Source organism: Moschus berezovskii, chromosome 20, assembly GCF_049115385.1.
Source record: "Moschus berezovskii isolate FMDL1 chromosome 20, NW_MosBer_1.0, whole genome shotgun sequence".
Taxonomy (NCBI): domain Eukaryota; kingdom Metazoa; phylum Chordata; class Mammalia; order Artiodactyla; family Moschidae; genus Moschus; species Moschus berezovskii.
In genome coordinates, this window is record NC_142479.1 from 67,785,250 (window position 1) to 67,799,745 (window position 14,496).

Here is a 14,496-nt window from a genome sequence, read left to right on the forward strand (position 1 = left end):
ATTTTACACCTACGACATACCTCTGTTGGGATGAGCCTCATTTAAGGGCCTGATAATCACACATGACTGGTGGCTGCTATATTTGACAGCACAGGTCTGGAACTCAGAGCTGGTAGGCAGAAGTGGGGGAGGCTTCAGTTTTCCCAGGGATGCGCAGCTGAGCACAGAGAGCTTGCAGGAGCAGAAAGGAGCATGACAGTGTCCTTGGCTGGTGTGATTCGAAATCTCTGATTGAAGGTAGCAGTGGAAACAGCGGGCTTATGTCCCTACCCTAGAATCACACTGACATTCTTTTTATTTATTTATTCGGCTGTGCCGGGGCTTAGTTGTGACCCTTGGGGTCTTTGAACTCCGTTGCAGCATTCAGGATCTTTAGTTGTGGCATGTGAACTCCTAGTCGTGGCATGTGGGATCTAGTTCCCCGACCAGGGATTGAACCCGGGACCCCTACATTGGGAGCGCAGAATCTTAGCTACTGGACCACCAGGGAAGTCCCTCCGGGCTGACATTCTCAGTGTACTGGGAAACCCTACACAGGGGGAGATTTCAAGGGCACAGAAGCAGGTACAGTATTCCCTCCCCTGCAAAAATCCTGTATTCTTATTCTGAAATGAAACCTGGCCCAGTCCGGTCACCCTTTGGCCCTCTCCCGTTCAGAAGTTTCATCGAGAAGTGATGGAAATGGAAAGGGTGGCAAAGCTGCGGCTGACAGCCAGCCGGGGGGAGAGCTGCCTCCCTGGGCGCCGCTCACCAGCGTGGCTGTTGGTCCCAATCCAAAGCAGTGACGCTCATTTCACGAGGATACACATCAGGCCCTTGGGGTGGGTTTAAAAATTCCCTCACACCAGTGATGGCCCAGGGAGGCAACTCAAGTGTGAGATACCGTGGGGACTGCAGGTGACCCCCAGCCCTGAAAAACTCAGTGGGGTCACGCTCCTGCTGTGGAAGAGCTACTAACTGAGGCCACGAGGGAAGGGTAGGGATGCCCAGAGCCCAGGAGGAGGGGCTTTGTGCCAGGCAGGGCTACACGGAGCAGGGTCCTCAGGGATGTTAGATTCAACTTAGGATGCAGAAGGGGTGTGTGTGTGTGTGTGCGTATGTGTGCGTGTGTGCGCACGCGCGTGTGTGCATGTGCGTGCGTGCGTGTGTGCGTGTGTGTGCGCATGTGTGTGTGTGCGTGCGTGTGTGTGTTTCAAGAGCTGCCTTCCTTCACCTGACTATGGAGCTGTCGTCTAGAAAATAAGGATGCTGATAACAGTGAGTGGCCCTCTCACTGCTGTGAAGTAGTCCTGTGATTATTGCCAGCAAGAAATCATGGCTCGGAGAGGCTAAGCAACTTCCCCAAGATCACACAGTCAGTGAGTGGCAGAACTGGGACTTGAACTCAGGTCTCCCTGACTCCAATCCACGCCCTTGGGACCAGATTAGCATTTGACGTGTACCTCCCTGGGGCAGAGCCCAGATAGATAAATTTCTAAAGTCTGGCCTTTCTAGCCCAGCGTGCTGCTCCACAGCAGCAGGGAAGTCACGAATGCCTGTCTTGGCCGCGTCCCGCCCAGCCCGCGGCCTCCAGGCTGCCCGCGGATGCTCAGCTGACCTCTCTGCCTCTTTCTCTGTGCCTGTGTATGTCCGCCTCTCTCTGTGGAGGGAGGCTCCTCCCTCTTCTCTTTCATCCTCTGGGTGTCTGTCTCTCTGATTCTGGCTTTCGCCTCCTCTCCTTGTTTTTTCTCCATGCCTCCGTCTCCCTGCCTGTGGCCACCCTGCTCTCTCCACAGGACTCTCCGGTGGACATGGGGGTGGCCCTGGGCCTGGCCCTGCTGCTTACGTCGCTCCTCGGGGCCTGGGCAGGGCTGGGCCCTGGGCAGGGAGAGCAGACTATGACGGTGGCCGTGGTGTTTGGCAGCTCGGGGTCCTCGCAGGCCCAGGCCCGTACCCGCCTCACCCCGCAGAGCTTCCTGGACTTGCCCCTGGAGATCCAGCCGCTGACCGTGGGTGTCAACAACAGCAACCCCAGCAGTCTCCTCACCCAGATCTGCGGGCTCCTGGGGGCTGCCCAGGTCCATGGCATCGTCTTTGAGGACAACGTGGGCACCGAGGCTGTGGCCCAGATCCTGGACTTCATCTCCTCCCAGACCCACGTGCCGATCCTCAGCATCAGTGGGGGCTCTGCTGTGGTCCTCACCCCCAAGGTGCCCGTTCAAAGTCATGTCTTCCCATCCCTTGAGCTTGGAGCCAGGCTGGGGCTGGGAGTGTGGGCTGAGTCTGGGCCAGGGAGATGCTTAGGTCCTGGGAAGGTGGGATTGGGTGGGCCCAGCAAGGATGTTGGGACTGAGAGAGACAAGGGTGAGGGAGGGGAAGGCTGTGGGGATGATGGTTCTATGTTCTGGAAGATAAACTTTCTGAGCTGCTTTCACATTTGTGACTGGATGAGGCGGAGGTAGGTGGAAAACCCACCTCTGGTTCTGAGACAGCCCTGGCTCGCCTTCTCCCTGTTTTTCTGGCCCTCCTTGGTCAGGCTCCAGACCCCAGCTCGAAGGGCCAGGCTGGGCATGGGATCTGAAGTAGCTGGCCTGCAGGCTAGAACTTGTGGGGTCTCACTGTCTGAGACCTGGGGGAGGCAAGCCCTCGCTGTCTGTCCTAGGGGGAGAAAGTTCTAAACACACATCCACCTGCAGTCACAGCTGGGATCAGCGTCTGGAAGAAAAGACACGGGGTGCCACATGGGAGTTCAGTAGGGCCCCTTCTGGCTCCAGGGCTGGTCAGAGAAGAAGGTCTCTTTAGAAGTGACACCTAAGCTGAGACCTGGAGGAGGCTGACAAGTTGTGTGTGTGTTTGCGGGGTGGAGAGGGAGTGAGTGTCCTAGGCCAAGGGAGCAGCCCAGGCAGCTCACAGTCGTGCAGATGCTCGGAGGCGAGGAGGAGCACAGTGTTTAAGGAACAGAGAGAAGCCCGGAGAGGGAGCTGAGGTCCGACCACATGGGAAGACATTTGGGTTTTACCCTAAGAAAGTGAGGAGCTGAAGCTGTTGAGGGGAGAGACTGACCTATTTGCCCATCTTTTATGCTTACGTGTTTATTATGGGGAATTTTGAGCATACATAAAAATAGAAGAGTTTAATGATCCCAGGTAACCCCTATCCCGCCCAGGCCGACCATGCCTTATCCTTACCCCCTCTCACTTTCTCTCTTCTGTATTATTTTGAAGCAAAACCCAGATGTAATATTTATCTCATCCATAAATACCTCAGTACACAACTCTAGACTATAGGACTTAACAAAATAATAAAACCACCATACATCATCCCATCTAAAAAACAATAAAAATCCCTTAACAGCAAAACACATCCAGGCAGTGTTCAACTCTTCCCTCATTTTTCTCATAAACACCATAAATGTGTATGTTAAAGCCTGTAGACTTGAAGCAGGAGCCCAAGCAGTGTCCCACGTGGCGACTGGTTGGTATAACTTTGCAGTCTCCGTCTCAGGTCTCCTCTTCCACCTCTCTCTCTTTTCCTTGTAAATTTGTTCGTTGAAGGAACTGGTTTGCTCGTCTTATAGGGTTTTCATGGAGTTGTTTTTTTAAAAGATTGGGACAGTCACAATGTGGTGAAATCGTGGTGGGGTGGAGTGGCCGCAGGGAACCCACAGCTTGGAGAGGACTGCCCTAGTCCAGGCTAGATTTGGCAGGTCCAGGGCGCTTTGTGGTGGCCAACGCAGGGGAGAGGAGGACCTTTCTCATCGCCAGGGCTCTGTAGAGGATGGAGCTTTCCCAGTTGCCTCTGAGCCTGACATTATCTCTCAGCACGGGTGACTCTCCACTCTCACAGTGCTGTAGAAAAATGCAGACGCCCAGGGTACCGTTTCTGAGAGGCCCGTTCAGCTGGCCGGGACTGGTGGGCTCAGGAGTCATCTGAAGCGTTTGTTGAAATACAGAGAATCTGACCTATCAGATGTGCACTGCCCCAGAGAATTTGCATTTCCTACAAGCGCCCAGGTGACGCTGCTGCTGCCAGTCTGCGGTCCAGACTTGATCAGGCAGCAAGATTTTAAAAATGCTCTCCAGGGGATTTTCATGGGCAGCAGGGGCGGGGAACCACGCGCGGGACCGGGGAGAGGGATGAAGGGCATCGCAGGGACAGGGGTCTCCGCGACGCCCAGCATCTTCCGATGCAGAGACGTGGGGCGGGGTTAACTAAGGGGCGGGGCAGAAAGGCCCCGCCCCCTGCTCAGGCCCCGCCCCGCCCCGCAGGAGTCGGGCTCCGCCTTCCTGCAGCTGGGCGTGTCCCTGGAGCAGCAGCTGCAGGTGCTGTTCAAGGTGCTGGAGGAGTACGACTGGAGCGCCTTCGCCGTGATCACCAGCCTGCACCCCGGCCACGCGCTCTTCCTCGAGGGCGTGCGCGCCGTCACCGACGCCAGCTACCTGAGCTGGCGGCTGCTGGACGTGCTCACGCTGGAGCTGGGCCCCGGCGGGGCGCGCGCGCACACCCAGCGTCTGCTGCGCCAGGTCGACGCCCCGGTGCTGGTGGCGTACTGCTCGCGCGAGGAGGCCGAGGTGCTCTTCGCTGAGGCGGCACAGGCCGGCCTGGTGGGGCCCGGGCACGTGTGGCTGGTGCCCAGCCTGGCGCTGGGCAGCACCGACACGCCCCCTGCCGCCTTTCCCGTGGGCCTCATCAGCGTGGTCACTGACAGCTGGCGCCTCAGCCTGCGCCAGAAGGTCCGAGACGGCGTGGCCATCCTGGCCCTGGGCGCCCATGGCTACCGGCGCCAGCACGGTGCCCTACCCGCCCCGGCTGGGGACTGCCGCGCCCACCCCGGGCCCCTCAGCCCTGCCCGGGAGGCCTTCTACAGGTAGGCCCCTGCCCAGGGCATGGGCGTGAGGGGGGCACCTCAAGGCCCGTGGTGGCAGGGAGTTTGGGCTTGCCTGTGACACCTCCCACTAGATGTGTGACGGGGGCCGAGTGACCTCACCTCCCTGGGCCTTAGTTTTTTCGTCTGAGGAAAGAGCAGAGTGTGGGAGCGTGGTGAGGACCTCGGGGGTCAACATAAGGAAACAGAGCAGTAAATACACAAATGCTGCCTGGTGGTGGTGATGAGGCAGGAGGTGGGGAGGGTACGTCTGGGGCTGGGCTGGGATGCAGGCAGGGCTCAGGGGACACTGGCTTCTACCTTCCTCACAGGCACCTACTGAATGTCACCTGGGAGGGCCGGGACTTTTCCTTCAGCCCTGGTGGGTACCTGGTCCAGCCCACCATGGTGGTGATTGCCCTCAACCGGCACCGCCTTTGGGAGATGGTGAGAAGGGGGTGAGCCCAGGGGCCCTCAGTATCCTTTCATTGTGTCCCCCCTTGCCCCACAGCTGAGCAGAGAGTCCCATTTGCCCCTTATCCAGCCCCTCATCCTTCAGGTCTCAGCTGAAACATCTCCACTGAGAAGCCTTGCAGGTCCCCCGGGGTGGGTGAGGCAACTCTGCTCTGGGCTCCCACACCACCCTGGCCTCCCTCCACTATAGAACCTATTAAGCACTCATATTACACAGTCCTGCCTTTGGAGGAGTAACTCAGAGCTGTGTTGGCTAGATGGATGGAAACAAATAGACTTTGGGGAGATCCTTGCTTATGAAAGCAGGTTTGCAAAGCATTATGGGAGTAGAGAGGAGGGGCAGAAATTGATTCTGCCTTCAAAGGAGGAAACTGGAAAAGTCTTCCCAGAAGTTGGGACATTTGGCCTGGGCTATAGACGGTTGAGTAGGAGCCCACCAGGAAGGGATACTAGTCTCATATAGACCAAGGAGAAGAAGGAGGTGGAGCATTTTTAATCGATGTCTTACCAGGTGTGGAGACTGGGGAAGAAGGATGCAGTGATGAAGAGAAGTTGAACCTGAGTGTGAAGGGTACTGAGTGCTGGGCTAAGGACTTCGTGTGAGGGTCCAGGGAATGAGTGTGGAGAGCCAGGCTCGGATCTAGGCTTTAGGAAGACTCCCTGGGCCAGCAGCAGTGTGGAAGCTGGACTGGAAAGTGTGGGGACCAGAGGCCGGGGAGGCAGCAGGGAGGTCTTCCCTTCTGGGCGTGCCCAGCCCTTCACTCTGCCTCTCCTGTCTCCAAATTCTCTTGCCCCAGGCCCTGCCCTGGCCTGTCCCACGTGACCCTCAGAGTGGTGGGGGGATTCTTGGTCTTGGCAGGCCCCTCCACAGAAGCCATACCTACAGGATGGGCGCAGTAGGGCTGAAGGCCCCAGGCTGAGGCCAGTCACCCTCTGCAGGTGGGGCGCTGGGACCACGGCGTCCTCCACATGAAGCACCCCGTGTGGCCTCGCTACAGCGCCTCCCTGCAGCCCGTGGTGGACAGCCGGCACCTGACGGTGGCCACGCTGGAGGAGCGACCCTTTGTCATTGTGGAGAGCCCCGACCCTGGCACAGGCGGCTGCGTGCCCAACACTGTGCCCTGCCGCCGGCAGAGCAACCACACCTTCAGGTCCGCCAGAACTCACGGGGGCGGGGGTGGGGTGGGCGGCGGCGATGTGAGCTGTGCACCGCTGAGTGATGGCGGGCGAGTGTGTATCTTACGCTCGGGAATGGGGGCAGGGTCCACACGCCAGGCTGAGATAGCCGCTGGCTCTGACTCCTGGTGGTCTTCTTGGTGGCAGCAGCGGTGATGCGGCCCCCTACACCAAACTTTGCTGTAAGGGCTTCTGCATTGACATCCTCAAGAAGCTGGCCAAGGTGGTCAAGTTCTCCTACGACCTGTACCTGGTGACCAACGGCAAGCATGGCAAGAGGGTGCGCGGTGTGTGGAACGGCATGATTGGGGAGGTAGGCCCGCCCCCAGGCCACCCGAGCTCACCGGCATGCCTGCCCCGCCCCCGCCCCGACATCCGTCAGCCACCCCAGATGGCCCTTTAGGTGTTTCCTCCTATGCTGGGCCGGGGTGAGACCCAGGCCCAGCTCCCACGGGTCTCCGAGCTGGCACGGGAACTATGTTGGCACCAGTGATGACTCCGGGGGTGGAGCTCTGAGGACCCGGGTGCAGGGTGCTGGTCGGGGGGCCAGGAAGGGAGCGGGAGCCCCTCCTTCGATCTGGGCCTGACCCTCAGGTGTACTACAAGCGGGCGGACATGGCCATCGGCTCCCTCACCATCAACGAGGAGCGCTCCGAGATTGTGGACTTCTCCGTGCCCTTCGTGGAGACGGGCATCAGCGTGATGGTGGCTCGCAGCAATGGCACCGTCTCCCCCTCGGCCTTCCTGGGTGCGGCTCGGGGTGGGGGGGGCGGTGAGGGTGCTGTGGAGGGACCCCCAAGTGGATGTGTGGAGCCTGGGGTGGGCCCTTGGAGGGCAAGCACTGGGTGATAGGACCCTGTCCCAGGGCAGATGGAGAGGGGAGACCAGGGCCTGCTGGGGAGCCTGGTCTCCCTAGGGGTGGCATCTCCCCTGGGGCTCCACTGCTCTGAGAGTCAGAGACCCCCTCCGCTCCGTCCAAGGGGCTGGTGACCACGTGGACCCACCTGCCTGCACCCAGGCCTCCTCTGAGCCGCCTCCCTCTGTTCCCAGAGCCCTACAGCCCTGCCGTGTGGGTCATGATGTTTGTCATGTGCCTGACGGTCGTGGCCATCACTGTCTTCATGTTTGAGTACTTCAGTCCCGTCAGCTACAACCAGAACCTCACCAGCGGCAAAAGTAAGCTCCCACTTGGGCCTGGGAGGAGGGAGCAGGCTCGGAGCTTCCCGGAGGGGTGGGCTCAGGGCTACGGGTGGAGGGCTGGGGTGGGGGGAGCCTTTCAGAGAATGCCCCCTGGGGGGGTTCCTGGCCTTCAGACAACATGCAGGGGACCCATCGGATACATAAGAGGGAGAAGCAGAGTGAGTTGATGTGCTCTTGGGTGGGGATGGCCAGGGATGGGGTTCGTGGAGACAGGCGCCGTGGACTCAGGTGGGCTGGACCTGATGCCCTCTGTGCCCCAGCGTCTGCCCTCTCGCCCCCAGGGCCCGGGGGCCCGTCCTTCACCATCGGCAAGTCCGTGTGGCTGCTGTGGGCCCTGGTCTTCAACAACTCGGTGCCCATCGAGAACCCACGGGGTACCACCAGTAAGATTATGGTGCTGGTGTGGGCCTTCTTCGCGGTCATCTTCCTCGCCAGCTACACCGCCAACCTGGCCGCCTTCATGATCCAGGAGCAGTACATCGACACTGTGTCCGGACTCAGTGATAAAAAGGTTCTGGAGCCCCTGCTGTTGGAGGGTGGTGGGGCAGGGGATGCCGCGGGCAGGCAGGTAGGGGCAGGCCTTGGGTGGGACGCAGGACAGATGGAGTCAGCCGGATCTGAGCTGGCGGCGGGAGCAGGAAGAAGCCGGGGAGCCTGGGGAGGGGAGAAATGGCTTAAGTCCACTTAGTACGTCTTGAGCGCATCTTCCCTTGTCCCGGCCTCCGTGTCCTCGTTTGTAGGACACAGCCCTGGCGAAGTCAGTCTCTGAGACAGTTCTGCCGTTCCTGTGCGAGTCCGGGCTGCGGGGATGGGGTTGGGGGTGTTGGCGCCTGGAAGGTCGGAGGAAGGGTTAGGGGTGCCGACGGCCGCCCTCTCCCCGCAGTTCCAGCGGCCACAGGATCAGTACCCGCCCTTCCGCTTTGGCACGGTGCCCAACGGCAGCACGGAGCGGAACATCCGCGGCAACTACCGCGACATGCACACCCACATGGTCAAGTTCAACCAGCGCTCGGTGGAGGACGCGCTGACCAGCCTCAAGATGGGGTGGGTCTGCGGCCCTGCACCCACCCTCTGACTGTCTCTACCCACCTGTCTCCCCGAGAGGCCCAACGTGCGGCCGGTGAGGCCGGGTTGCCCGGTAGGACTCCTGGGGAGGGGCAGAGTGAGACGAAAACGGACACCCGCCAGAGCCCGGGGCGCAGCTATGGTGCTGACCAGGGTTCAGCCTTGCCCCCCAGTGTTGGTTATGACCTTCCTCGGGTCTTCAGGGGCCCGGAGGGCAGAGAGGGCGTGTTCTGCGGGGGCAGAGAGCGCCCCCGGCCTCTCTGGAGAGGAGGGAGGTGAGGTTCCCAAGCTGTGGGAGGGGGCTTCTTTGCATCCAGGACCCCAGGGAGGAGAAGGCTCTGCTCATCACCAGTGTGGGTGGTGGCCCCCGGGCTCTCATGGCCCAGACCCCCGTCGGGCCCCGGGCCCGGTGCCCCGCACTTGCCTGGTCGCCGGCCTGAGGGCTCAGCCTGCCCCCAGGAAGCTGGACGCCTTCATCTATGATGCTGCTGTCCTCAACTACATGGCGGGCAAGGACGAGGGCTGCAAGCTGGTCACCATCGGCTCTGGCAAGGTCTTCGCCACCACCGGCTATGGCATCGCCATGCAGAAGGACTCCCACTGGAAGCGGGCCATAGACCTGGCGCTCCTCCAGTTCCTGGGAGACGGTGGGTGCAGCCTCTGGTGGGGGCCGGGGTGGGTCCCACGTGGTTGACAAAGCCCATGGCCGGGACAGCTGCCTGGTGGCTGGTCGGCATCTCCACTCTTCTCTGAGTGCCCAGCACCCATTGGCAGGAGAGAGGCTCTGGGGGTGGGAGGCTGGCACAGTAGTTGGGTGGGGGCCTTAGGAACAACTGGAGGGAGACTGGGGAGGGATGAGCTGGCCAGGAGGGAGCAGGAAATTGTTGGGGAGTCCTTGAAGGAGGGAGCCCAGGCCACACAGCGGGGGGTGGCGTGGGGTGTCTGAACTCCTTTACTTTTTCCCAAGATCCCTCCCCTCCATTTCCATCTTTTTTTTTTTTTAACAACAGCTATCTTTTATTTATTAATTTATTTTGGCTGCACCTTGGGACGTGCGAGATCTTAGTTCTCTGACCAGGGATTGAAGCTGTGCCCCCTGCAGTGGAAACATGGAGTCCTAACCACTGGACAGTCAGGGAATTCTCTCCGTTTCCATCTTGAGAGGACCTGGGGGTGGTGCCAAGAGCCCGCCTAATCCCAGAGCCCCGGCCCAGGCTGGCCTTGGTACCGAGAGCTCACACCCGTCAGCAGTCCAGCTGGGCTGCTCCGAGACCTAGAGAGAGCTTTGAATTTAGAGTCCCCCTTAGACAAACTGGTTTTCCATCGGTGCTGCAGAATAATGAGTGATAACTGTGAAGGTGCTTGCAGCCTCCCTGGGGGCCTAGGTCTTTTGTCTGTCTGTGCAGCTCCATGCCTGGCATGTGGGTGATCAATAAGTCTTTGACGAATACATGAGTGATAACATTTACCGAGTCAACAAGCCTTTACTGGGCATGTGGGTGGTGAGCGTGTCAGAGGCTGGCATTGCCCCCCAGCTCCCACTCTGCTCTCCTCTTTATTGACTCCCCTCCCTCCCCTGTAAGGCTGGATCCCTGTGTAGTCCTACAGGTGGGTGGTACCCTGGCCCCAGACCCTCCTCACTGCAGGCGTAGCTGAGCGCTGGAAGGGTTCTCCCTGAGCCAGGTGTGCACCCCCCTCCCCCCCCACAGGGGAGACCCAGAAGCTGGAGACGGTGTGGCTCTCAGGGATCTGCCAGAACGAGAAGAACGAGGTGATGAGCAGCAAGCTGGACATCGACAACATGGCGGGTGTCTTCTATATGCTGCTTGTGGCCATGGGACTGGCCCTGCTGGTCTTCGCCTGGGAGCACCTGGTCTACTGGAGGCTGCGCCACTCCGTGCCCAGCACGTCCCGGCTGGACTTCCTGCTGGCCTTCAGCAGGGTGGGTGCCCACCGCGCCCTAGCCAGGCCCCAGCTGTAGGGGCACCAACCCAGCTGGCCCCTGGACCCGTTTACAGAGGTAAAATACTGAGGTCCGGAGAGGTGGCATGGCCTGCCAGCATCACGCAGCAGGTGAGAAGCAGAGCCCTTCTCCAACAGGCAGGGCAGGACTCTGGAGCCAGGCTGACCTGGGTCCCAGCCCTCACTGCCATTTACAAGCTGTGTGAGTTTAGGAGAAGGAGTTCTTCTCTTGGCGCCTCAGAGTTCCTCTGTAAATGCTCCCAGCGGGACATAAGAGGCGCCTAACAAATGAGAAGGCAATGGCAAGCCACTCCAGTACTCTTGCCTAGAAAATCCCATGGATGGTTGAGCCTGGTAGGCTGCAGTCCGTGGGGTCGCTAAGGGTCGGACACGACTGAGCGACTTCACTTTCACTTTTCACTTTCACACATTGGAGAAGGAAATGGCAACCCACTCCAGTGTTCTTGCCTGGAGAATCCCAGGGATGGGGGAGCCTGGTGGGCTTCCGTCTATGGGGTCACACAGAGTCGGACACGACTGAAGTGACTTAGCAGCAGCAGCAACAAATGTTAGTTTCTTCCGGGGACTGAGAGATGCCTGAGTTGATGGATCCCACCTGGGCGAGGGGCGTGCGGCGTGGGGGCGGCCCGGGAGGGCAGGCAGGGCGCGGCTCACGGCGGGTCTGTCCCCTCCCTCCGCCCAGGGCATCTACAGCTGCTTCAGCGGCGTGCAGAGCCTGGCCAGCCCCGCGCGCCCGCCCAGCCCCGACCTCACCGCCGGCTCGGCCCAGGCCAGCGTGCTCAAGATGCTGCAGGCGGCGCGCGACATGGTGACCACGGCAGGGGTGAGCAGCTCCCTGGACCAAGCCACGCGCACCATCGAGAGCTGGGGCGGCGGCCGCCCTGCGCCCCCGCCGCCCGCCTGCCCCGGCCCGCGGCCGCCCACCCCGGGTCCTCCCCGCGAGCCGAGCCCCACGGGCTGGAGGCCGCCGGGCGGGGGCCGCGCCGCGCTGGGGCGCAAGGCCGTGCAGCCCTCAGGCCGCCCGCCGACGCCCCGGCCGGCCCTCCCCGACGTCTCCCGGGCGTCGGGCCGGCGGGCCTGGGAGGCGCGGTGGCCGCTGCGGCCCGGGCGCCGCGGGCGGCGCTTCTCGGCTTCCGAGCGGCGTGCGTGCCCGGAGCGTCCCCTGTCGCCCGAGCGCGGCCACTACGGCTCCTTCCCTCGTGCCGACCGGTCCGGTCGCCCCTTCCTGCCGCTCTTCCCGGAGCCCCCGGAGCCCGAGGACCTGCCGCTGCTCGGGCCGGAGCAGCTGGCTCGGCGGGAGGCCCTCCTGCGCGCGGCCTGGGCCCGGGGATTACGCCCGCGCCACGCGTCCCTGCCCAGCTCGGTGGCCGAAGCCTTCACTCGGGCCGGTTCCGGGCCCGCCCGGTGTGCCCGCCAGGCCTGCGGGCGCTTGATACCGGCGCAGTCCATGCGGCTGCCGTCTTACCGCGAGGCCTGCCAGGAGGGGCTGTGGGCCGGGCCCCACGCCTGGCCGCACAGACAGCACGCCTGCCTCCACGCCCATGCCCACCTGCCGCTCTGCTGGGGGCTTGTCTGCCCTCACCTCCCACCCTGTGCCGCCCACGGCCCCTGGCTCCCCGGGACCTGGGGGCCTCTGGGGCACAGGGACAGGACCCTGGGGCTCAGCCCAGAGTACAGCGACAGTGGCGAACTGGAAGGGGTCAGCAGGGCGGCCTGTGGGATGCATGGCTTTCCACGGCCTTGCACCTGGAGGCGGATCTCCAGCTTGGAGTCAGAAGTGTGAGGGCTCAGGTCCTCTGGTTCCGGTTCAGCTGGATCCTCTGCCTGGCACTGCCAGCAGTTAGAGGGCAGGTGGTCTCCGGCTTTCTTGGCTTCTGTCTTGAAATCCAACCGAGTGACAGATGATATCTTCATGGTGAGCTCGGTGACCTCAGCAGCCGCAGTCCCGTTGCTGGTTGGGCTTCTGCTATCTTCTTATGCAAATCCCTTCCCACCTGGCCTGGAGTCACAGGGGGAGCAGCGGGGTCTTCCTCCCCTGCTGTGAGCCGGTCCCTGGTCGTGGCTGCTTGAAGCTTGGTGTGGGAGGCATGTAAGCTGGAACTTGGGGTTGGGGCAGGGTTGTCGTGTTTCTTGTTCCATCTGGCTGGAGTTTTTTTTTCTCCAAGTGCTGGGACATTAAACCAATCTTTTACAACCCACCGGCCATGACTGCCTTATTCTGCATCCCCGGAGTGGGGCACACGGCAGCCTTTAGGTGACAGGAGCATCATGGGAGTATCCCAGGTAAGGTGCCTGCCTACAGCAGGTTGTCAGCTCCCTTGGTGGGAGTACCCAGGAAGTGAGGCTGAGCGAAGGCTCCAGGCAGAAACCACTTGGTTTTCAGTGTCAGCTCCCTCCCACCCTGGTGCCAAAAGTGACAAATGTGCTCAGCAGGGGGCTCTGGTGGTTGATGGATGGTGTTCATCCTTCAGTGTTCTTGAAAACAAGGTCTCATGCCAGGGGGCTGTGGGTGCCCTGCCCTGCCAGGGGCTCCAATGTCATGGTGCAGATGGTGGAGGGAGGTCTGTCCAGGGAACCTGCTGGGCTTTCCTGGCCAGCGGTATTCGCTCCACAGTGGCTGTGCCGGGCTCAGACTGCCTGCCGGTTCTGGAAGCCTGGCCCGGGTGGGCTTCTGGGGTCAGGCACAGCTCAGCTTCGCTGGTGCCAGGACTCCTGGGGCTGGGAGCCCCCAGGTCAGAGAATCTGCCCCACGCCTCAGTTCTTTGCCCTCGCTGTGGGGTTGCCAGCCCCAGCTCCTTCCTGTGCCTCATGTCATTGGCTGGGAACCATCTAAAAAGATGGCTCTTGAGTACCGTGTGCTGTGCTTGCACATCTGTGATTACCCTTAGCCCCACAGTGACTGAAGCCAGAATTCCTTCTTCCACCCATTGTGCACACTCTGGCGCCAGCAGAGCTTTTCTGACTGTGAGCATGAGAAGCCTGAGGCCTTTCTGCGCTGACAATTAGGGTGAAGCAGGGCGGAAACTAACTCTGTGTCGTAGGGAGGAGGCCAGGGAGGGTGGTGTTGGATGGCAGCACCATGTGCAGCCGCTGCCCCGTGCCCTTACCCTCACCACTCCTCCTTGCTGGCTTCCAGAAGGCTGGGTTCCCTCGCGAGTCTCCAAATGGTCTACCGCCTGGGACTGGAGCCACGAAAACTGGAATTTTTTTTTTTTTCCGGTTTGGCTTTAGGGGTAAGAGCAGCCGAAATAGTAGAGTGAAGGAAATTTCTAATACCCCTCCATTCCCAGTTGGAGTGCCTGACCACCACCAGTTTAGGGGGCCCCCATCCAAAGTCAGTTTCACTTTGCCCCATGGATTTTCATAGATTCAGATCCAGAATCTGGGAGTTCAACAGCAGGTGGTGAGTGTGGGTCTAAGTGAGTGCTAGGGCACAGCCTCTGGAGGTGAGAGGGTTAACCATTGGCCACCAGCCCCTGGATCTGAGCAGGCTGCAGTAGGTGAGGCTGGGAGGGGTGGCGAGGTCCAAGCTGCTCTCCGCTCCCTGCCCAAGATCATTAATAACCAAGAACTGGAAAGAGAACTAAGAACCACATGTGGGGCTGAGCCTGCTGCTGTCTGGCTCTAGAGGGGCCCGTCCCGTGCCTGGGGCCAGGCTCCTGGCTGCCTGGCTCCTTCTCTAGGAATGTATTTTGGGGAGAAGTGAGTCTCAGGAGGGAGCGGGGGCAGGAAGGATGCCTTCTGCAGGTTCTGTG

At 60.9% G+C, this 14,496-nt stretch overlaps 1 protein-coding gene across 1 annotated transcript; it reads left to right on the forward strand.

Annotated features, from left to right (window-relative positions):
* The first annotated feature begins 1,775 nt into the window (after positions 1-1,775).
* Positions 1,776-12,638, forward strand: GRIN2C (glutamate ionotropic receptor NMDA type subunit 2C). Its single transcript, XM_055398057.2, has 12 exons — positions 1,776-2,189; positions 4,248-4,846; positions 5,176-5,290; positions 6,257-6,468; positions 6,641-6,806; positions 7,088-7,241; positions 7,544-7,669; positions 7,975-8,204; positions 8,577-8,737; positions 9,218-9,405; positions 10,468-10,700; positions 11,424-12,638. Exons 1-12 carry the CDS (start codon positions 1,791-1,793, stop codon positions 12,522-12,524), a joined length of 3,684 nt encoding a protein of 1,227 aa, XP_055254032.2. The 5' UTR covers positions 1,776-1,790; the 3' UTR covers positions 12,525-12,638.
* Positions 12,639-14,496: the final 1,858 nt, after the last annotated feature.